The sequence below is a fragment of the Colius striatus genome, chromosome 2, assembly GCF_028858725.1.
Source record: "Colius striatus isolate bColStr4 chromosome 2, bColStr4.1.hap1, whole genome shotgun sequence".
Lineage (NCBI taxonomy): Eukaryota > Metazoa > Chordata > Aves > Coliiformes > Coliidae > Colius > Colius striatus.
In genome coordinates, this window is record NC_084760.1 from 92,900,335 (window position 1) to 92,923,676 (window position 23,342).

Genomic DNA, 23,342 nt, shown 5'->3' on the forward strand with positions numbered 1-23,342 from the left:
AACCTGAGAGACGTGCTGGTAACCATTCTTTGGCACTGGAACTGAGTCCAATTAAACGTTTTCAGAAGAGCCTATATAAAGTGCTGATAATCACCAGTTTGATCAACTGCAGACCACCTTCCAATTTTCATAATACAGAACTGTAAAAAGTAGATACCGTACCTCTCCTGACACCAACAGGCAAACTTTGTAACATTGTTCAGAATTTTAAAATCAGAAATGGTTATACTTGTTGCCTAAACACTACCTGAACAATAGCAGACAATTTTAGAATCCATGGATTTTTTTTTAAGGAAAACCCCAACTTTATAGCTCATTAAGGTTGGTGCCAAAACTGCCACTGGGCCCAATGGTTTACCAAAGTAGGATTATCCCACTATCTCTCTGCACAACAAACAGCAGCAGAGAAGCACAGCTTCAGATGCAAAGTCAGGGACATTTGAACAGCTACTCTCAACATTCTGCTGTAAAAGAAAACAAGAAAAAACTGTCCTTAGTGTAGAAAAAGCTACATTAATCTTTCACGGTTGTTTTTCTTTATTAGCGGTATTGAGAATGTGTCATGAACATAAAAGCAGCAAGAGAAAAAGTCTGATTAACTGCTATTATTTTTCCCCCTGTTTTTTTGCCCCTCTTTCTCTTCACCAAGTTTTCTCTGAATACAGAGACCAAAGTGTACGCTGTGTGAGAACATAAATCAAATCATACATTGAAAATGGATTTTAATTCATGTACAGCAGTCCATGAATGTTACAGAGTCCCTGCAATTACATTCAGCGTTAACGTAAGTCTTTGCTTCTCTTCTGAGTCTTCTGACGGAGAAACAGAAAGGAGGGATGGAATCAAGGAGTAAAGAATGATCAAAGTCATTAAAATTTTTAGGAATTCGAATAGTAAACCTCAAGGAGTCTTCTACAAGTTTCCAGAAATAAATGGTGGCAACATGTATATATTGCAATTTTATTTCATTCGCTCAAACAAAACGTTAGCATGTAAGAAATTTAAAATGACACAATATGATAAAAATAGCAGAGAATGAACCGAGAAACTAAAAAGAAGGTAAACCTAAATGCATGAAAAGTCAACATTCATTAGTGATCATCTTCAGTCTTTGATTGACACTTGATGCTCAATAACTTTTAAAAACAAAGAACTGGAAATCATTATGACTATCTGAAGAGATTTCAGCACCAGCACTACGATTTTTTACATTCAGTTGTTTGCAGTTGACTTAGTAGCCACTTGTCTATAGTGCAGGTTTATCACATGTCAGATCACAGTGTTGAGGAAAGCGACACCTTCCTGGCGTTAGAAAGGCTCCCTTAAAACTGCCCTCAGCTTAAGACATCCGTTGTACAAAAAGCACAGAACCACCACAATACGGTTTGTAAAGAACTTAGTTACCAGTAAGCAAAGTAATCTCAGCTTCTGCAGTTCGTTTTCAATACTGAAATCTCTGGAAACGATGCAACTGTCAGTAGGACAAGAAATGTCTACAGAAATCTTTAATTCAATCCTATTTTCTGGAAAGAACCGATTCGGCAGTTTGGGATTACAGAAAGTATGTATGTAGAAGCAGCACAAAAAACGACATCTGTTCCTTTTTCTTTTAAACAGAAATCATGTTAATTGTAGACCAAGGCACAAAACGTTTAGTGCATAAACCAGTTCCTTGCACAACCTAGTAGTTCAGCCTTTAATTTTGGACCACTTACACCCATTCACGCTATTCCACTATGCTACTCCTGAAGTCTCCTAGAAACAAGTTAAACATGATTTCTGACAAGGGTGAACTTCCTTACTACTCAAAAAGTCTGTGTAAAACCAAAAAAAGTTACATTAACAAAGATGAAAATGCCTCCTCTTGTTTTGAGAAAAACAGTGCTTGGCAAGCTTGCTACGGGTTTCTTTTAATGTCTTCAATAAACACATGCAGAAAAAATGGTCTTGTTTCTTATCTTTTAGAAAAATGATTAATAGAGTTAGGCAATATTTCCACTGTGGTCTTCTCTTAGAATTTGAACCTATAGAAACACAAAATGTTTGAATTGGAGAAAAATTTCCTGTCAAAGCCTTTCCAAAGCTGTAAGTGATGTTTTGCTTTGGTGTTCAGCACTTAAGATAAGATGTTACTGAAAGCATTTGTCTTACAAATGAAGTGCATATACTTTAAAGCTGAAACACTGATGTCTCCAAAAGCTCTAAGCAAACTCCTCTTTCGTATCAGCACAGATCCCAAAGCAAACATGTCACTGTTACGGCTCAGAAAAACTGACAGTGCAAAGGAAAAGGGAAGTTTTCCATCCATGTTCTTTGTTTGAAGCACTACAGATCCAATTCACAGGATTTCTATTCCACTGAACAGTACCATGTTAAAAAGAAAAATTAAAACATAAATTTACAAGCATAAAATCTGAAATCCCACCCTGGGAAACAGAAAGGTATAACCTCTGCTAAAAATGCTTCTGATTGTTGACCGAAACCAATGACATACCATTGCTGTTTTACAGGGTTTGGGTGGTGTGGAGCTGGGGGTTTTTTGTTGGTTTTGTACTTCGGAAGGAGGGTGGCAGATAAATTAGGAGGAAAAGGGGACATTTACTGTGACTTGATGCTCTGTTGTTCTAAGGTAACTAACTGCCGTCCTGCTGCATTGAACCATCAAAAAAAGGAGTCTCGGAGAAGAGCGAAGCAGAGGGTCATGGTAAAAAGGTCAAGGACAACGCACTTACACAGGGCATCCTCAGCAATTCAGATGCCTACATGTTTGTTCTCTCACCAAGAAATGAGTTAGGTTCAGAATCATTACAGAAGTATTACTGAATTTCAAATAGAAAAACTGAAAAAAGATACAAAAGGATTAAGTACCTGGTTCCATTAACATGGTTACTGATAAAAGTCACGTTTTCCTCATTATTACACATGCATGTAAGATGAAGAAAAAGCGTAGAAAGTAATAAAAATGTGTCACCTTCCCCCTCCCTCATCCCGCATCTTTCTGGGCATAAATTAAGCCTTACAAATGAAAAGGCTACTCTGTGACATGCAATTTTTCTTTTAATTAAAAAGCTGGCTGTGTTGTGTTACATTACAAAAATGTCCACATGCATAAATCTAAAAAAAGCCCCAAAATCTACTGTAAATCTACAACATACTAATGATTTACATTTGACTGCTGATTCGCATTATGTAGAAGTCTTAGATTTGGTAAAGCATCGTAACAATGTAGGAAGGCATCTACATCTTTAAACTCTGGACTGTATTTGCTTTTTTAGTTTTCCTATAAAATTGCATGAAGGCTAACTAGAGAGGCTTCCTATCATAAAATTCCAAAATCTTGATATGCCGTCACTGTCTAGGCCATTCACTTACAAATATTGCCCTTTAAAAGCACGCATTTCTAATTGTTCCACGTTTTGTGAACTGAACTTCTACACATCTGATCTCTTAAATTATTCATGGAAATATCAGATATGATAGGAAGACAAACCTGAGATACATTTGAAGTACAACAGTATAACTTGCTAACTCCTTCATTAATAAAGAAAACCTCTCTGAAAAGCCTTCCCAAGCTTTTCCCTGTTTGGTTTTTTTTTTGTCTTAACAACAAATTCTGAAACATGTGCAATTTTATCTTGACATGAGTAGACTTCAAAGCACTGTGATCTTGTCTGATAGGTGTAGGAATTTCTGCATAATCATTACAGTAACTTTAAGAGTCTTTTCCACCCTGCTGTAAAGGTCAGAAAAAAGCTGCAAACTAGGAGGGGATTAGCATATCACCAGAGTGATGTGTCTGAAGCTTTTCAGAATAGGTTGTTCCTCCCTCCTTCCAAGTGTCTCTCTCTGTCTCCATTTTCTTCTAACAGCTCACAAACGTAGTCAGTTTTATACGAAGTTAAAGAGTCACATCGGCTTAGTACTAGTCTTTCTATGCAGTATTCGACTTGCTGAGCTCCTGTCTGATAGCTAGAGAGAGAGAGAGAGAGAGAGAGAGAGAAGTTAACAAATCAAATAGTCAAAGTCAAGGCACAAAGTCACAACACACAGCTGACCTCCCTTGAGGAAGGCTCACTCTGCTCCAAGTCTTAGAACATGAATAACTTATACATAAGATAGCCTCACGTGGCTTCAGACAGGTGTCATTCTCAACCAGACAGTATTCTTTTTTCCTCCTGTAAAATTTTTGTTAACGTTATTTTTTAGTTCTGCATCTCCAGCGAATCTATGACCTTACCTGATGGCAATCAGTACGACTGGGTTTATCAAGGAGCATGAGGGTGTGGGCTCATTTATTTTCTTTTTTTTGTTTAAGAGTAGCCCCAGGGCCCTCCCCTGTTTGCACTGTACTGTTCTATGCAGTCCAACACCATCCAGTTCTTTCTATGACATCTATTGATGACATTTGATTTTTTTGCCTCTCTCACCCCTGCAGCTTTATTTTCATACTTTCCGCAAAGCCAACAAAGTGCACACCAAGGTCATAAATCACACAGTTTTATTTACTCATTGACTGGTGGACCATTAAGATTATGCTTTCTCAATTATTCCACTTAACTACAGAAGAGTAATTAGGAAAACATATTCTGTTACAATAAAGATAAAAATTGTGAGCATTCCTTTCTTTGACCCTTATGTTAAGACTAAAGAGGAGAAGATAGAAAGTCAGAAGCATAACCCTAGTCTCAGTATCACCAGTTTTGAGGTATGCACCTCAGTAGCTCTGAATTATTTAAAAATAACCCACATACCAACACACAGTAATAAGGATAGCTGCAAATTACTCAGTCAAAGCATCCCTCCACACGCTTTTTAAAAATGCTACTTGTTGTCAACATTCTATTAAAACAAAACATACAGGAGAGATAATGTTGTAGCACATCAATCAGGACAGGTCTGGCATAAATTAAAGTATGCTGCCAGACTCAGAATAAAGTTATTTTTACCAATATCTCATTCTCAGGCTAGAAACACATTATATTTACGTTGTGCCCATGTGGCTACTTTAAGACTGAATAGTAGCAGCGAATAGATTGATACCTACCATCAATAAGTTCTTCCTTTAATTTCGTTAACTCCTTCCTCATTTCATCTAAAATGTCCTACAGTGTCAGAGCATAAACAACAGATTAGTTTTGCAACATGAACAGACTAGGTTTGCCACCTGTAACTTTCAGCAAAAAGAGATTTGAAATTCTTCCAACCTTTAATCTTTCTGAAATGCATAATGCACCCTTTAGCTTCCTAGTTATCCCCTAAAAACTAAAGCATCCCTAAACCATTCTTACTGCAGGTATAGTGAAGAAAAAACCTTTTAGAGAAGTCCTACAAATTGATTCCTGTAGAACTTTTGAGAGGAGGATAGACTGAAGTTAGAATATTGCACTAATGTAATTGGTAAATTAAAAAAAAAGAAAGCCCAAATACCAAACTTGGAACATTCCTTTAAAATAAGAAAGTTTTGCTAGAGATGAAAAGCAGTCAGACTGCTATTAGTAGCAGCTTGTCATGGAACCTGTAGCAGAATCAATCACTCAGCTGGAACCTGCTCTAGAATCTCCCTCCCCACTTGGGGATCAGGCTGTTGACCCAAATGCCACTTAAGGAAGGTTCTTCACTTCCACAATTCGCACCCCTCTAAAAAACACTGCCAACAGTAACACCACCACAGCCCTACAAATCACCACCTCCTGCACTTGCCAAGTCTGGAACCCACCCACTGCACAACCAACCACTGCTCTAAAGACTCTTGAATGTAGAGGCCCTTGGCATCAGCAAACACATCACCCCTCTCTTCAATGGCAAGGCTCCAACTTCAGCAGAGCCTTGCCTGGAAAAGAGGCAGAATGCATCCACAACACACGGCGTGCTCATAGTCTCTGCCAGAAATGTAACTAGCACCATCTCAACATGCTTCCCAAGAAAAGGAGCTTCCATCAGCTCAACATGGACAAATGTGGCAAAAAAGACTATCAAGACCTCAAATATGACTCCCCATACCACACAACTCAGACTGGCACTGAGAACGCTCAGTAATGCTTTTGCCAAAGCACCACTCAGCAAGCCACCAGCAGGCCAGCTATCCCCATCATATGACCTCTGTTCAAGACTGGAACCTACACAAGGTGCTCATCCATGCTGAAGTGCTACTCACCCACAGCAATTAGGCATCTCTCCTACACACTGCCCTCAGTTCCCAAAGACCCTAAAAATGACTAGATGCACCACAAAGCACAACAGGCCAAAAAAAACATGGTTGCATCCTCACACATTGACAACTCCACCTTACACAAGTCTGCTCAGGTCAGCAGCATTCCAACCCCTCAAGCAACAGTTGCTCTCAAAAGGACTCTGCACTGAAAGCACCTACCAGTGGCAACAAAGACAATCATCTTAGGGCCTCCTCAGCAACTGGGGACTTCTCACTAGTCAGAGGAAGGCATGTACACTCGCTTGCTCCTCTATGACTGTCTGTTCTCAAACATGTAGAACATATTCTTATTCTATAGATTACTAATGATCTTAACCAATAGCTTGTGTCTTCACATGAGTCACAAGAGATCCCTTGCTGAGCCTCTGGTTGCACAGGTTTGTCTCTTTGGCAAACATTTCTTCTTCCCACAAGACTCTCTTCTGCTCTTAGCCAGGATATCTATACATCACCAAACTCATGACCATGGGTGCTGACCTGTGATGTTAAAACACGGTGATTCTTTTTCTGTTAGAACTGCTCTAAGGTCTTGTTGTTTGTTTGGGTAGAGAAAAGGAAAGGTTTTCCAGGCAAACCACTTTCCCAGTTCCATTCATTTTATCAACACCATTTTGTGTGTCTATCTAACGCAAAAGCAGGAACAAGCATCTGTTAAGCCACCAACCTACACTTACAGCTCCTAAGAATACTAAAACACATCTGGGAAAAAAATAACTAATAATGACTTAGTAATTCTGTAAGTTCGGAACTACTTGAACAAAACAGTTACAAACTGGTACTGGACAGGTCCTTATACTTGTTTTTTACTCAAAGCATTATATACATACCTGCTTCAATCTGTCATAATCTAGACCTTCTGACTGTACTCCATTGGCACTGGGTTGCCCCGTTGGTGTAGATTTTGGTCTGCAGTAGAGAAACACATCTATGTATTATTACCAGTCACTCATTATTACAGGATACACAGGATTTCCCAAAACTTGCTAATATTGTGTATCAAAAACACAGTAAAGAATCAGAATGAAAAAAATGTTGGGAGTGGGAGGGTAGGAAAATGAGGCAGACCCAAAATACCACACAGAATAGAAAACAACAACCGAGAACATTTTCCACACACTGGAAATATTAATTATTATAAGAGTTATTAGTTCAAACCAAGAACTTCTCAAGTAGCACACAGATTTTCCAGTCAGTGGTTTCCATTTTTTTTTCATAATGGGCATGAAAAGCCTTAAAATGACAAATACTTTCTCTTTTCAACTGCTTACTAATTTCAAAACAGGCACTTTCAAAGAAACACTCCCACTAACTACTAGCTTCATGTTAACGCTGTGAACTGCATGAATGCCATGGAATCACCCTGGTAGATATGAAACATTTGACAGGACATGGCTGAACCTTACGTAACATAAATTATTCCATCAGGTGCTTTCTGAAGCTACTGAAAGCAAATATTGTAACAGCAGCAGTAAGATTTATTGAGAGGAAGTTCTATTGTTTTGGACTATGTCATGTTCAATGTTCACTTACGTAATACTCTCTTAAACATAAAAAACTTCCTTATCAAGATCACCTTGCACTTTCAACACACATTTCAAAAGAAGGAGGATTTCTGCCTTCTTATTTCTCTTTTCTGATCCTCTGTTTAAACAAGGTGTAATTCAGACTCTTGTACTTACTACACTTTCACAGGGCCTGGCATACCTACAGCTATTAGCAGAGGCAGAACCTAGATGCTAACAGCAAGAATACAGAAACAGTTCTCCAAAGCAGGGATGAAGAGATGGTATGAGATAGAGGGAGGAATGTTCTGCTGTCCTTAATTACTTTTTGTATCTTGGCTAACAGTATCTATTTTACTCTATAAAATGCTAAACCAAAAAGGTGTTGATAAAAATCACTGACAGTTCATATCAAGAGATTTCCCCAGTGTTTAGAATTATCACAGTAACATTAAGGAAGGGAAGGGCATTAGCAGATTAAATTTGGTCCTATTTCCTTGTCTTTGTATGTGGCATCACTGAACAAAAAGCACAACCTAAACTTGTGTCTCAGTTCAAAATTCTTACATAGGAGGAACTCCCTAAACATTGCATTTTTTCATTTTTGTTATCTGAAGGTGAAGCCTTACTTTTTACTGTGGAAGGCGGCCAGAAACAAAATAAGATGAACTATCAGGAAAGGCAGAATTCTGTGTTTTGTCTTCTCTCAAATACACAGTCTAAAACTATGGATTTTTTCAGAATAAAGCAGAAGCAGAAGTGAAGGGCATAAGCACTATAGCCATTGCTCTAGTTTTTCTATTTTTTTAATGTATTTTTAATTTAGCTAACATAACAAAAGCTGTATTCTCACTCAGAAGAAAAAGAATAGTGAATCTATATCTATCTATATGTACACATTTCTTCATTTGTTTTTACAAAATCACTGCCTTCAGCTTTCATGCATCTTCCCTTACAAGACAGCAGTACATCCAAGAAGCTGTCTGATTATACCATCTTTGTTCAGTACAAGATGAACAAGCCTCATACTAGATTGTCCTGATGACTCTCCTAACCTGACAGGACTATTTTCTTATTTGTTAACTGAAGGAAATCACTCCAAATGCAACTGCAACAGAAATGGGCATTCACATTTTAAAGTGTTGTTTTGACACTGCAGCTTTCTCAAGTTTGTGCTCTCCGGCAGATGCTTTTATTTCTTCTAGGTTCCCAGTGTGACAGTTGTTAAGAAACAACATTTTTATTTTTCCTGTCCCTAATCTGTAATAGGGCATGTCTGTCTCACTGAAGAGCTTGGCATACTCACAAAATTAATGAAAACTTTCATATACCTTCATAGTTACCAAGTAATTCTGGTGACAGGACATTTTAAATTGGTAAGTCCATTCATCTTTTCAAAAGGCAGTAACTCCAGGGTAGGTAGTAGAAACCTCTCATTTTTTTTACTGCTTCATGATTATTTCTGTGCACTGACAAGTTACTTGTAGCACCCATTTAGGAAAAAACTGCCATCAGTTAACCACACAAAACATAGTCAGCAGAAGGAACATCCCATGTTGTTAAACTAGCTTGGCTCTTCACTGGAGATCAGAACACAGTTGCTACAGTTGTTTAGACGTAAGTCTACAGCTGTTTAAACTGAAGTTCCAAGAGATAAATTGCTAACATTATTACTGCTTGCAACACACTGAAATGAAATATAGGATCCATTGAGTAAGACAGAAGATGAAATAGTCAATAACTTGGATAGCAGAAGAAACTGAAGCATACAATCACTTTGCAACCACCAGAAAATGCAGTGTGCAATAATGCTATGAAGGCAAACCAAAGTTTAGGATCTTTTACAAACCCTTTTAGGTATCAACAGTGTTAGTTCACTATGAAAGAATTCCTTGCTCGTGAACGAATGTTCCTCAAGACAAGATCTTTGGCAACCGCTGCTTCATCATGTATCTGATATTTAAGGTGTCACTTGCAATTTACACCTTAAACTGCAAACACTAACCTACTCCAAGCAAAATCACATGAGTTTTTCAGATTGTCTATACGGAGTTTCTGATCATTTCCACCAACCATTGCTTTGTTCTCATATACTACGTCATTAGAGCATATAGCCATAATTGAAAAAAGCATCAACATTCTCTCAAATGCAATCCCTGGCAATTGATAACAGGCACCTACTACCTGCCTTAATGGAAGAACCAAAACAAGAACAAATTTTAATATTTTAATAAAATGATTTATGACTTGAATATTTTAATGAGAGTACTTTAAATAAGAGCTCTCTACAGACTTCTTTATGTTTCTTTTCCTTCATATCTTTAGAATGAAAAAGACAGCTCTACCAATCAAACACTATATACTGCTGCTATCTGTGAAAAATCACAACAGGAAAGCCTCTTTACAAACTATACCATTCAGGCATAAGAATGTATTCCATTTCTGCTTTCCAACATTCTTCATTCAAATATGAAAGATGGTAATTTGAAAGACAGACAATTTATAATCTCAAATCTGTCTTCCCGCCCCTCAATTATCATATTTTTTTCTTCTTCAACTTACTCAGAAGAAAGATTAATGGTGAATGAAGCTGCCATTATGAAAAACATTAACTACTGAAATATAGTGAATAAAACATCCCAACCACTCGATCCCAAGATGGCTAAAGAGCTCTCCCATGTGGTTTTTCATAGCATTGCCTAACAGGACAGTGAGGCAACCTCTATAGTCCCTAAAACATCTTAAATCAAGCATGCAAGGTAAGGATTTTATTCATGCCAACATGCAGAATACACCACCCAAGATAAGTAGCTAAAAGGGGAACTTTTCGTACAAAAGATTAAGTAGTCACCACAATGAAGTGCCTTCATAAAATACAGAGCTGGAATCTGACTCAGTAATTCTGAAGGGCTTTGTTGACTTGTTTACCTGTGGAAAGCTCTTAAAATCTGAATGCTTTCAATGTCAGTATTTTATGACTACCACTATGGAGAGTGAAACTGAGATCTAAAATACACACGATGCTCATTCTAAGTTGCGAATATGCAACACATATACATCAAACATTATGTGTAACAAGTCCTTCTTTTAAAAAAAGAAAAAAAGTTTCTCCTTTCCAATGTTTAAATTATGTTAAAATCTGTTACCTTATTTTATGAAAAGCAGACGTGAAAAGTCACTTGGAAAATTTACTGCTATTCTTATTTACTTAAAACTTACATTTTTGAAAACCTGCTTCTCAAAACACTGCAAACAGTTCACTAAATCCTGGTATATCCAAAAGGAATTTGTAACTTTGCAAGTGGCGGCTGCCAGAAAACCAGTATGTAATATGAATTCATAGCTAGTTCTTAAGCCATCTCAATTAGTCTTTCATATCATTTCAACTAGTCCAAAAATGGGCTCACCTGAACAAACAAAATGTGATGATGAAATTGGTGGTGCGTGTGGTGATTACCAATCCATGTAGAAAAAGCCCAACCCTGAACTGGTCAAAACAGTTATTACAAAGTCTCAAATCTCAACAGGATGATACCTGTTTAATGAATCATAGAACCTGTTTTCAGAAGCAATCAGATTTTTCCACGGAGATTCCCGTCTATGAAGGGGAGAAACACTACCTTAACAAGCTATAATAGACCTTAAATTTGTTCTATTTTGGCACCTTAAATACCACAGAGTTTCACCTGTTGTTTTCCAAAGGCTCTATTTGAATGTTTCAGGAAATACTAAAACTTATACCTTAAGTCTTTTAAAAGTTTTCTACAAAAAAGGCCAAATTTTAGACACGATACTAGTTATTTAAAAATACTTAGAACATTCATTCTGAAGAACAGCTCCTTCATTGTCTACCTATTTGGAAACTCAAGAGAAAATTTTGCTTACTTGCCAGTTTCTCTGGTATGCTCTGTTTAATCCCTGCAAATGACTCATGACCTGTCTTGTAGAGGTCAGAAACCACTTCTTGAGCCTCACCAGGTGAAAGGTATCACTCTTTCGGGAAATGTGGTATTAGTGTTGCAAATACCAGCACCCTTTCATTAAGTCAAACAAAGTTACTTTAACAAGCTGCCTGCTGATAGTCTTGGCAGCTGTAGAGAATTAACAATCATAGAATGCTAGGGGTTGGAAGGGACCTTTAGAGATCATCTGGTCCAACCCCCCTGCAGAAGCAGGTTCACTTAGATCAGGTCGCAAAGACAAATGCAAGAATGTTCAAGACAGACTTCTTCTAATACTTCTTTCTCAGTTCATGAAACATTCCTTGTTCTGTTAGGGCAAACTCTCAACACTGACTAGAAAACTGCAGCAGCACTCCTAAAAATACATGCCATGGCACTTATCAGCAGGTTATGACAGCAGCAGAAAATAATACTGACATTTGATAAGCATGGAATTCTTATTTTAGAAGTACTTTTAGAGTTTACATCCAGTGAGGCTCTGCATGGAGATCTCTTAATGGAGATTTTCTCAATGCATCTCAAAAATCCTCTGTAGGAGGTCAAAAATATTTTCAAATAGACCCCAGTAACCTCTAAATTTCATCATTTAAAAACAAGATGAATGAAACAGTTTACAAGAAGCTATGATGTAGGGACAGGCAGAACAAAGACTTAAAGACATCACAGAGTCCCCTATGGAGTCTGATATTGACAATTGCCCTACTTATTAACCCCTTCACTTCCCATCTTCAATTCAAGGGCCAGGTCAGCAACTGTCTTGCACAATATGAAATCTAAAATGTTTTTTAGGATTCCTTACACGAATTCTTTCTGTGACAAGTTCCCCCTCAATGCCATGATATTCAATCTGCTTAAAAACAAGATATCTCAGTTAAGGCAGGTGAGACCTACCTGAAGTGAGAGGGAAGAAGGGAGGAGTAAGTCAAGGCTAAAGGTAAAGTGTTATTTTGTTACAGAGATAGTATAGCAGAGAGGGTATTGCCACTAGTGTCACCTGCTTTCAGACAAAATACGAAGCAAGCAACCAGAATCAAGGCTGTAGACATTTTAAGCTCCTGGACTTAGTTTCAAAACCAGACAAGGGTACTAATACAGGCTGAGTGTTTAGGGCTGCGTTTTAGAACTGAAGACCTCAAAGGCAACCTTGACCATAAGTCAGGCCACTTAAGAACTGGGTTTTCACCAAATCTTGCATAGCTGTTTCCAACAGGCCAGAATTTTAAGGAGAATTCAAACCATTTCAAACACAGCATTCTCACGTTTTAACACATTTTTTTGCTTTCTCTCAAGAAATTCAGGTAAGTCTGTCAGATTATTGCAGGTCAGCATCCTTTAACCTCTGTATACAGACTATACAGGAATTCTAAAATGAACCACAAGCCTTCCTGCCCAATGTAAATAGCCATTAAATAAAAAGAAATTGCTAAAGTAGCGATTTCACTCTGGCATTACTGAAATCGCTACAAAAATGTCCATTGCCTATCATAAAATTCCAGCTGACTAGTTACCAAAGGCTGTTTAATGCACTGAAAGATGTACCATATCTCTACAGTTTTTTAGGATGGACTTCCTTGGATTGGTACAAGTCAGCTACTGAAAATGGTTTGCAGAATCAAGTCTTACCTTGCTGGCTTAAATATCTAGATAATCACTCTATGACTAGTACAGAAATAGAAAGGAGAAAAACTATTCACTAAATTTACTACTGAATATATGAATCACAGAACTAACTTGGTTTCTCCCTTGCAGGAAATTTCAGACTTTAAAGTAATAGAATTAAACACTGAGATAGGAAAACATACACCTTAATAAGGGAAGTTATACACGAGCAACTGTTAAGGAATTTTGGGCTTTACTTTTGCCTTTAACTGTCAAAATGTCACTTACTAGTGTTCTCCAAAAGCAACTCTGCATTCCTAATTAAAACTGCCCAAAGCAGTTTCACTGCAGTAACTTTAAACCCTTACATTCTGCTTTTAACACTACTAGAGTGATATTTGCTATTTTGGTCCAATATCTTTAGCAGCATGAGCAACAACAGAAACGTAAGGAACAAATAACTGGTACAAAAGGGAGTACCTGGAGATAACAGGCGATTTGCTTCCATTCACTGTATTTGTTCTTTCCCAAGGTTTTCTTGTTAGTTCTGGAAAACATCATGAAAAGATTTAAACCTGTCTTTTTCAGTTCACTGTGTAATTTACATGAGGAAACTTCAAGTATGTGGCAACTTATTAGCCCCTGAGTTGTTTTTTTTTTTTTGTTGTTGTTATTACATTGCATTACTTCTTTCATATTAAGATACCTCCTAGTGTATTAATCTTATTTTTAGTCATACTACTATTTACATTGTGATAGCATCCTGAAGTCTCACTTTTGTTCTAGGTGATTCTTAATCCAAGCGGGAAAAGGTCTGCCTATACTTTATGTACCCGATTGCTTCAGTTGTGACACATGGAATTTGGGAACTGTCAGGAACTGTGGCCAAATAGTCAGTTGAAAATACTGTGAGAAGACATTTCTAACAGAGTTTTCCTAAGCTCTAATGAAGTACATAAAATTAATTCAGTGTCAATTTCAATGAAGAGACAGCAGGGAGGATACATCACATAACCAGAACACCTTTCAGCAACAAGATATTTATTTTCCAAAGTCTTGTCCCCAAAAAGATACTTCTAAAGTTGTAATATATAATTTCCTCCTTTCAAAATAACAGACTCAAAACTAAAGGTACATTGCCCTGGGATCCAGAAAAGATTGTATTTTACTTACCTGTGACACTAGACAAAGATTTACTGTGCATCACTTCTCCTGTCTTAGAAGCTTATACTCTACGGACAAGCACTCTATTACAAATGGCAGAAGAGGACGTTTGGTCCCAGTCTAATCTGTAGTCAAATTTAAAATGCTTCACCTATCTTTACACATGCTGATACTTCACTTTCCATTATGGAGCCTGCTTTCATTTCTGCTTAGAATCCTCTCCAATCAACTTTGACTCAGTATCCCGAGTTTATTACAGTGATCTAAAATCACATGTGAAAGCTAGCTTTGTTGTGCAGATTTGCTTGTCAACAGCAGACAGACAGAAATCACAGCCAAACCAAGGCAAACAGCTCAGTTAAGGACTGTTTATTTTGTGCTCTTGCATAGTGAATGAGACTTCTTTTTTCCATTTAGTGGTCTCACCTGAGCCCTTCCTCAGGACTCAGTTATCACCACAAATGCCTCATTCCTTACAGATCAAGTTTTCATTCCTTACAATCTGCATGAGTTGAAACAGTCTTTCTGTAGTGTAAGTTGTTATTACTTACTTGCTATCATTAACTTACTCAGAACTTTAATGTGCCACGGATCTTATCGGCCCTTATTTCAGTTTTGGAGTTTGTTTGGTTTGTCCCCTTTCTTTTGTACTGCTTAGCTCTGCTAAGCTGAAGAGACAGAAATGGCTTTCCAGAGTCTGTTTCCATCAGGAAGTTCTCTGGGATGCAGCTAGGTACCGAAAAGAACATCTGAATTGCAGAGGTGTGCTGGTATAGCCTGTGACCCAGCCAACTACAAGTTGCCAGTGCTAGTAAAAAGTCTTAAGCTTAATTTGATATACCAGGCTTCAGGACTTGTCCTGGTACAGGAGATATTTTAGCAGGATTTTAGCTCTATCTGAAAAAAATGAGAAACTTGTGCTATGGTCACAGCTTGCTCAAGGATCACATGATTACCCTTATCTAGCTGAAACAGCAATATTATCCAAGGGTCATACATCTGTTGCCTATCTCATGGTTTTTAGCTTGTTTTGTTTATATTATGATACCATTTATATGGTTTTACTTGGCTATATATGACTGTGTTTCTTCCCCTAAAAGGAACATCCTATATACCGAAAAGGACTAACATGTGTAAGTAACCGCAGTGTAACTCTCCCTGTAAGTAACAGAAGGGAGGGACAGAGAGAGAGAGTACAGTCCCTTAAGAGAGGTGAAATGTACAAAAATACATGCAAGGAGACAGAAGAAATGCCTCCTTTTTCAACATCGTACTCCTCCTGACAAAACAATGTGGAACTCTGATAGCAAAACACAACAGGACATAGGAAGGGTAAGCACTATGCCAAAGAGGTAAATGCTAGCAAGTCTATGTGTAACAATTTCAGTTGTATTATTAATGGTAACTAGAAATAATAACACAGACTTTTGATCTGGCCTCTGCTCAGTATGCAAACCGCTCCTCAAACATTTTAAAGACATGTTCCAACGATGAGGCACAGCATTACCAGAGCATTTTACCTCATCAAGAAACAAAGTGAAATCTCTTTGTTGGAAGGAAACAGACTAACCTCTAGATGCCTCTGACTTTTTTAAGTTTCATGAGGCTTCTTATTATGATAACCAATTAAAGGAACATTCACTTCCATGTTTTTTAATTCCCCTTTTTGAGCCTTTATCACTAAAAATGTTCCAAAGCAGTCATTTCCCCAAGGCTAAATGCCATCTCTGTGTTGAACAGAATTAAGCAAACTCTTGCAGTAAGGGAAGAGGAAAAACAAAAGGATGAAGAACTTGATTTGTATTAAGTCATTTACTGCCCTGAAGTTTAATTTCTTTAAGACTACTGGATGTATCTAAATACTAACAGTTTTCCAGGTATTTCCATTTGGACACACTTAGCTCCTGGCTCTCCTTTTTATCTCACAGCCAGTAGCCACCTGGGTTTTGTTCACGCTACAGCAGTGGTGTTCAATATTATGGCCTGAATACCATCAAGTGGCTGAATCATTTAGTGAAGAAGTCTCCACATGGGCCATCATTAAACACAGAAAGCTAGAACACACTGAAGACTAGTATATTCTTTACCCACTTATTTTCCTTCTGCTTTCTACTTGCAGTATATCTTTTGGAACATCAAACTTTTGTATGCACATAGAGCAGGGCGAAATTGACCAGAGAAGCTAAGTACAAGAAGGTACTACTAAAGGGCAGAAAAAGAAAGTCTTGAGCCTCACTTGAGTCCTTGTAAGAGGAGTGTTTACGGTACAAATATATATGCATGCTGACAATACATCTTGGCCAACTACAGAACTGGTGCCATGCAAGGTTTCCTTACTGCCTGCAGCATGTTGGCTACACAGTTCCAAACTTTGCCCCAAGCATATCTCAGCAGAGGAATCGTGGTTAAAGAATTTCTATTCCACACATTTATATTGATTTAGAAAGGACATTTGCATGTGAAGGAATCTTTAGTAAAGTACCTGGAAGCAACAACTGTTTGTGTCTGACTGATAGTCTTTAAAGTCTGTCGTGAAGGAAACAAACTACTGTTTCAACTCAACTCCTGCAGACTGAGACAACTTGCTTTTACATGCCTCAGGCCCAGAGGTCTGACACTGGAGGACCCTGTATCAGGGCACAGTGTTCCAATGGATGTTTATTTTATCTAAGATGTTCTGAAAAGCTTCTGAACCAAGACCCATTGTACAGCAAACTGTCAGGCTGCAACTGTGAGAGAAGAGGCAGGCTCCAAAATTCAGCACAGCTGACTGAGATCTGTCATTAGGTCATAGCATTGTAGAGTCATAGAGTTCACAAATCTGTTGTACTTACCAGGTGTGCTTGTTGAAGAAACCTTAGAAGTTGAAGACTCTGATTCTTCCTGATTGAAAGGGAAGAGACAGGGAGAAGGGGGAGAGGAGAAAAACATATCTTTGACTGTTGTGAATGTAAGAGATTAATCTCAACTATTTAAATATTTATTTCACTTTTTATAGAGATTTCAATGGTTCTGCTCAATTGTACATAGAAAATGTGCAAGCACTATGCACTTCACAAAATAGTGGTTACGTGTAGATGAAGTGTAAGTAATCCTTCATGTACACCATTAAAGTATTGCTCATAATCTAGTATCGAATAATGTGAAGTAGATGAAACTTCTCAACTCACAGTTTTATCGTCTTTCTGTTCTGGTTCTGTTGATCCCTTTTCAGCAATTCTTCTCCTACAAACAGAAACAAAAGTTACCAAGATTATCATGGCTTTAAGATAGAAGACTTATTTAGCGTAATTAAAGTCTTGATAGCTAGATAATTGAGAATTAGTTTAAGTAAGCACTTTGAAAATACTTTCAAGGTCAAAGTGCTCCTGCCAAAGCAATCATGTAATCCTTTCTCCTCTTGAGGTCTGTATCGCCTCCCCTACTGTTGCACAAAGACTTACACAGGAGTACTCAATTACACTAGGATAAAAACAGCTATTCATAAAACGTTATCAACTTCACAAAGCAACCACCTGAGCAAGCCGAAGTTTATTTGATCCGTAGCCAGCTGCAAAGAGACATCCAAAACCCTACCTCTATGATGATTAAGCAGCTGGTGCACAGCAGAAACAGCTCCTTACCTCCTGGCCAGCAGGGCACTCATTTCTTCCATCAACCCACTGCCTCCCAAGGGAAGTGGTCCATTTCCACGGCCACTGTCTGTTTTAGATGAAGCAGAGCCTCCTCCTCCTCCACTTGAACTGGAGGAGTCTTCACCCTTCATTACACACAAAATCAAACGTGCAAATAAAATGACAGCCAACTTAATGAAAGAAGCAAAGTTCAGATACAAGAAACAAACAACCATATAGAGAATGTGATGGGCTGGCAGTACACCCTGTAACACTTTAGTAACGAATTTAGCTTATCCAATATGTCTTGATACTGCTATTCATCTTGAACAAAAATTACAACCAGTTCAGGAAGACAGGATTTAGAAACAGGAATCAGAAAAGAAACAAGAGTTGTATTTACCCGTGAGACTTTCCTAAGTTTGGCTCCAGCAAGTGCAGCTGCTAGTCCAGTTAAAGGGCGATTTTCTTCAGACACAAATCCCACTGAAAATCCAGAGGCGGGGAGTGGGGGAGCAGGAGGTGGAAGGGGAACAGGAGGAACTTGGCTAGGAAGTGGAGGAGGTGGTGGTGGTGGTGGTGGCCCTGAAGGTGGAAGAGGAGGTGGTGGTGGTGGGCCAGGAGGAGGTGGGGCTGCTACCGAAGACTGAGCTGGGCCAGAGGGTAGAGGGGGTGGGGGAGGAGGTGCAGGTGGTCCTTGGACAACACCTAGTATCAAAGAGAAAACAAATAGGCTATATTAAGGATTTAGAAAATATCTTATTTCCACTTAAGTACTGGGTCTTTTGCTCAGTATAAGAGACGTTATTACTGGTAAGGGTCCTTTTTACAGGTAAAAAAACACTGCAAGTTTCAGCAGGAAAGAAGCATTCTTAATAAATGCACTAAAAATATTACACAGTATGCTATGAGAGATCAGATAGATTCAAAGACATTTACATGTGAACCCTCCAGTCATGTTCTGTGCTGCAACCAAGAGGAATCTTACACTGGGAATTAGACAAAGCTTTTAGAAAGAGTCAAGGAAGACGGGAGCATCACTCTGCATAGGAATAATACTGTGTGTTCAAATGATGCGAACCACAGAGTGCCTTTTCATTGTACTACAAGCATTTAACACATCACCCAGACATCTGAACTCTTGAACTGTTTGAGTTCCAGTGCTAATTTCTAAGCTATATAAAAATTCTTCCTTTAAAAAACATTCCAGGAAGCAACTTCAACAACTTAATACAAACACTACTTAGCAAGTTAGAAAACTGACGTTTTTTACTTGATGGGAACGAGCTCTTCTATTTTTTATCTATGATTCCTTTAATATTTTAAATTCACATTGATATGCAATACAAACTATGTTTTGAAGAAAGAATATTCTGAAGATTACTCTGTTGTTATTGTAGGTACAATTTAAGAAATTGTGACTAAGAAAATAGCCTCACACATCCTCTCCCTGCCTCTGCTAAACTGCCACAAGCTACTGAAAATGCTGCACAACTTCCTTAAGTAATCTCCACAAGCAGGAACTTCATACATAAGTCTTCCTGGTTTCCTACGGTGCTAACTGCTGTGTACATGCAAAAGCCTTTTAAACTCTCTTAGCATTGCTCATCATCCAAGTGCACACCTTTATTCCATACTACAAGTGAGGCCACTCACCCTATTTCAATCCATCCCAGAGCAGATCACACCTTCATTTAAAGCAAAAGGGTATGAACAACATCTACTCTGCATGGCTTGCATGTGCTGAAGCCACAGTCTGCTCACAACCCAGGACCCTCTCTGCCTACACCTTTACCTGAGCTACCACAGACTTGCACACAAATACCAAAATCTATTAAATCAATATAAAAGATAAGACACCTTCCTATCCTTTTGGTAGAGTGCCCATTAAGACTGTAACCTGCTTATCCAAGCTTTTTTTCTGAAGTATTTTTAGCTATGCTGGTAGAATACACAGGAAGATTCATCTTCATATATCTACGTGTGCATACAGCCATCTATCCCAACACAACCACTGTACAAAAAGAAATGCTCTGGGTGTTGCATACTGCTTTCTAAATTTGAAACTACAGAGAGTGCCAAAGTGTTTTGGATTATTTCTCATTTAAGGTCATTCACATGTCCAAAGCTGTTCATATATTCTTCCGTGTTGGCTGCCATTAGGAAACTAATGATGCTGCCTATTAACACCATGTTCCAAATAACTAAAAGTGCAAGACTTATCAAGCAAGTATTCTAAAAGCTCTGTTCGCAACAAGTGAGAGCTTAAGAAATCAGATTTTTACCTATGATAGGCTGCAGAACATCAGCTCTTATCCATGGAACTTTCAAGTTTTCTTATCCCTGTTTTCCAAATGGTATTTCGTTGCGGTATTAAGATCACTGCAACTTTGGAAGCACTGTATTAATTCTTTGGGGCAGTTAGGGGCTTTCATACCAATTGGTTTTGAATGCATTCCTGATTAGAGCATTAGTAGCAATAACAGAAAGCCTTACCCTGCTGGGTCGTAGGTTCAATCGGCTGAGAGGCTGCCTGCAAGACTGGCTCAGAAGCAGAGGAGTCTCCCAGCACAGAGTTTAGAGAGTTCTCAACAGAGGCAGGGGTAGCTGCAGAGGGAGAAGGGAGAACACTAGGCTTGGATGAGGGAGTCGAGGCATTCGGGGAGTTGGGAGAAGGAGAAGCTTGAGGTCCAGAAAGTGACAGAGGCGGAAAGGAAGGCAGTGGGGGAGGAGGAGGTGGCGGAGGCGGAGTTGGACCTGAGGTAGAAGGAGAAGGAACCGGATAAGCCAGGTTTTCAGGAAGCCCATTAGGAGCTGTGGGAGACGTGGACATTTGGTTCGCTGGATTAGAAGCCGACACGGGGAGAACAGGTCTCGGACCAGTAGCTTTGCCTGGTGGACTGCTTATCATTACTGGAGGAGATGGGGGAAGGGGGGCAAAACTGGGCGCGGACCAGGCAACAGGCTTTGTATTTGGAGGCAAAGTTGCTGGGGCATTGACTGGAGAAGGGGGCCGAGAACTTTTGTTCAGTGGACGAGGAACCGTAGCATAATGGGGGAGAACAGGGTGGAAAGCTGAGCCTAAAGATGTAGCAAAACGTGATGCAGAGTGCCTTAGAGGCGGTGTAGGGGGAGTGGAAGTCGGTGGTGCAGAAGTCACTACAGCGTACTCCGGTGTGGCCTCTGACATTGGTGCTGAGACTGCTTTTGCATATGATGGAGGAGGTGCTGAAGGAGGCTGGCAACTGGAGTATTCAGGAAGTGGAGTGCTATACGGGGAGCTGTCGAAAGATGGAGCTGGACAGAAGATGGAAAGCAGCAGCAAAGGCAGGATAAAAAAAAGGAGAAAGAGAAAAAGGGAGCTAATGAAGCAACAAAACCAGCATTCAAACAAAATGTATAAATGTAGACTACAGTTAGTACCAGAGGATTAGGCACAAGTGAAAATACTGTTAGGAAAGTTTAAAATATTATCAACAGCTGCTTTGAAATTTTACCAACTATTTTTGTGCCAACATTTGAATTTACCAGTACGTTCTAGAGTAAGTTTTCTCAAATCCCATCTGCGAGACGGATTAGATATAGCGTTGATTAATCAGTCTTTTATCAGCTTTTATCTTCTTGTTTGGTTGCACACTGCAAGCAAGTGTAGTGATCTTAACATTTGTCACAACTCCGCTAACAAAACTCATACCATAGGCAGCAAGTACCATCCTTCTCTTCCCCAGAAAAAGCTCCACCGCAAACTTCAAAGTACTGGGAATAAAACTATCAATAAAATCATCTTCCCTAAAATGACTGCCTCTTACATAGTATTCCTTGACTTTTACCATCAGATGACAACTTCCGTAAATTGAGTTTGTTACTAAAGAACAACCAAGTGCTTGACTATTGTTTCATTATATTACCAAAATGAGAAAGCTTTCAGTTATCACTGGATTCATTTCTGCAGGCAATGCATTATCTTATCGACAAATACATACAATACGTTTCACTGAAATGTTACAATGATAAATTAAGCAGGACTTCATACTGAAAGGCATTTCTCAGACTATTACTTTGTCTTATAGAGGTACATACCTTCTACATTAACACACTCAACCTAGTATGTTTAGAACCTTTTTTCCCCCAAATTATGAAATAAGAATACATCTTCTTGAACAGAAAAAACAATGGTAAGGTATTCAGAAATTTTAACTCATCACACTTTAACCAATGTTGGAGGTGTCCAATATGATTCGATTTCTTCAAGCAGTCAGATTATGGCAATGGAGTGAGCAAACAGTGCAAAAACATCTTATTTTAGAGTTAATGTAAAATTATGACAGAACAGCCCAAGGTCTTGTACTTCTTGCCATAAAAAAGGAAGCAATTCCAAATAGGAACCTGACATACTGACTGTTGTTACACAATGGTACTCACTGCCCTTTGTTGCTTCTCTCCCATTTCATCACCCAAACACATAAAAGAGTAGCCTGCTACTTCAATACACTCAGTTTTGAAATTCTTACCAGCATTTGAAATTCTTCTCTCTCTTTCCCATTCCAATTGTTCCCTTTCCAACTGTTCTTGCCGTTCTCTTTCTTGCCTTTCTCGTTCAAGTCGTTCAAGTCTTTCTCGATCCTGCCTCTCCTTCTCTTGTCTCTCCCTTTCTAGGCGCTCTTGCCGTTCCCTTTCTTGCCGTTCTCTCTCCAGTTGTTCCTGTTCTAGGCGCTCTCTTTCAAGTCTTTCCCTTTCTAGCCTCTCTCTCTCCAGCCTCTCCCGTTCCATTCGTTCACGATCCAGCCTCTCCCGTTCCAGCTCCTTCTGCCTCTGTTGCTCTTGCAACTGTCTACAATTGTGAAAAGAGGGAAAAGACTAAGCTGCAAAGTGAAAACCAAAAATATCAAGCAACTGTTAAGAGGACAGTGGGATAAACGAATCAACAATCTTTGCACTAGCAAGAACAGAAGCTCAGCATCTGTATCTACATAGAATTCTTAATGCTACATGTAATTTTTCTGAGCTGGATAATCACTTTATTATGTTTACAATAAAAAGAATCATGTATCAAATTTCCCTTTAATTAATTTAATACTCGGAGACATAGGTTTCAAGAGGTAGGAACAGAAAGCTGACACTGATAATTTACTAACTGATACAATCTTCTCAGCCTGGGATATGGAATTACATTTGTTCTTTGCATAGTATTTTATACTCAAAGCAGTGAATAAAAGTATAGTGAAACAGTAGCCACACAAATACTCATTAAAAAGCACATCCTCAAACAAATATGTTTTTCAGATCAACT

The 23,342-nt window shown here is 38.6% G+C and overlaps 1 protein-coding gene across 2 annotated transcripts in view; it reads right to left on the reverse strand.

The window, feature by feature from the left end:
* Positions 1-517: 517 nt before the first annotated feature.
* Positions 518-23,342, reverse strand: part of ENAH (ENAH actin regulator) — a 104,260-nt gene continuing 81,435 nt past the window's right edge. Inside the window, exons 6-16 of one of the 2 annotated variants that reach the window (XM_061991507.1) lie at positions 22,564-22,883; positions 20,549-21,349; positions 18,456-18,760; positions 18,062-18,198; positions 17,609-17,663; positions 17,273-17,321; positions 13,755-13,821; positions 11,249-11,311; positions 7,039-7,117; positions 5,045-5,102; positions 518-3,969 (exon numbers count right to left, since the gene is read on the reverse strand). In XM_061991507.1, coding sequence (XP_061847491.1) covers positions 3,932-3,969; positions 5,045-5,102; positions 7,039-7,117; positions 11,249-11,311; positions 13,755-13,821; positions 17,273-17,321; positions 17,609-17,663; positions 18,062-18,198; positions 18,456-18,760; positions 20,549-21,349; positions 22,564-22,883 — 1,972 coding nt within the window. In that variant the 3' untranslated portion in view covers positions 518-3,931. The remainder of the gene's footprint in view (positions 3,970-5,044; positions 5,103-7,038; positions 7,118-11,248; positions 11,312-13,754; positions 13,822-17,272; positions 17,322-17,608; positions 17,664-18,061; positions 18,199-18,455; positions 18,761-20,548; positions 21,350-22,563; positions 22,884-23,342) is intronic. The other variant, XM_061991508.1, reaches the window with a different exon arrangement.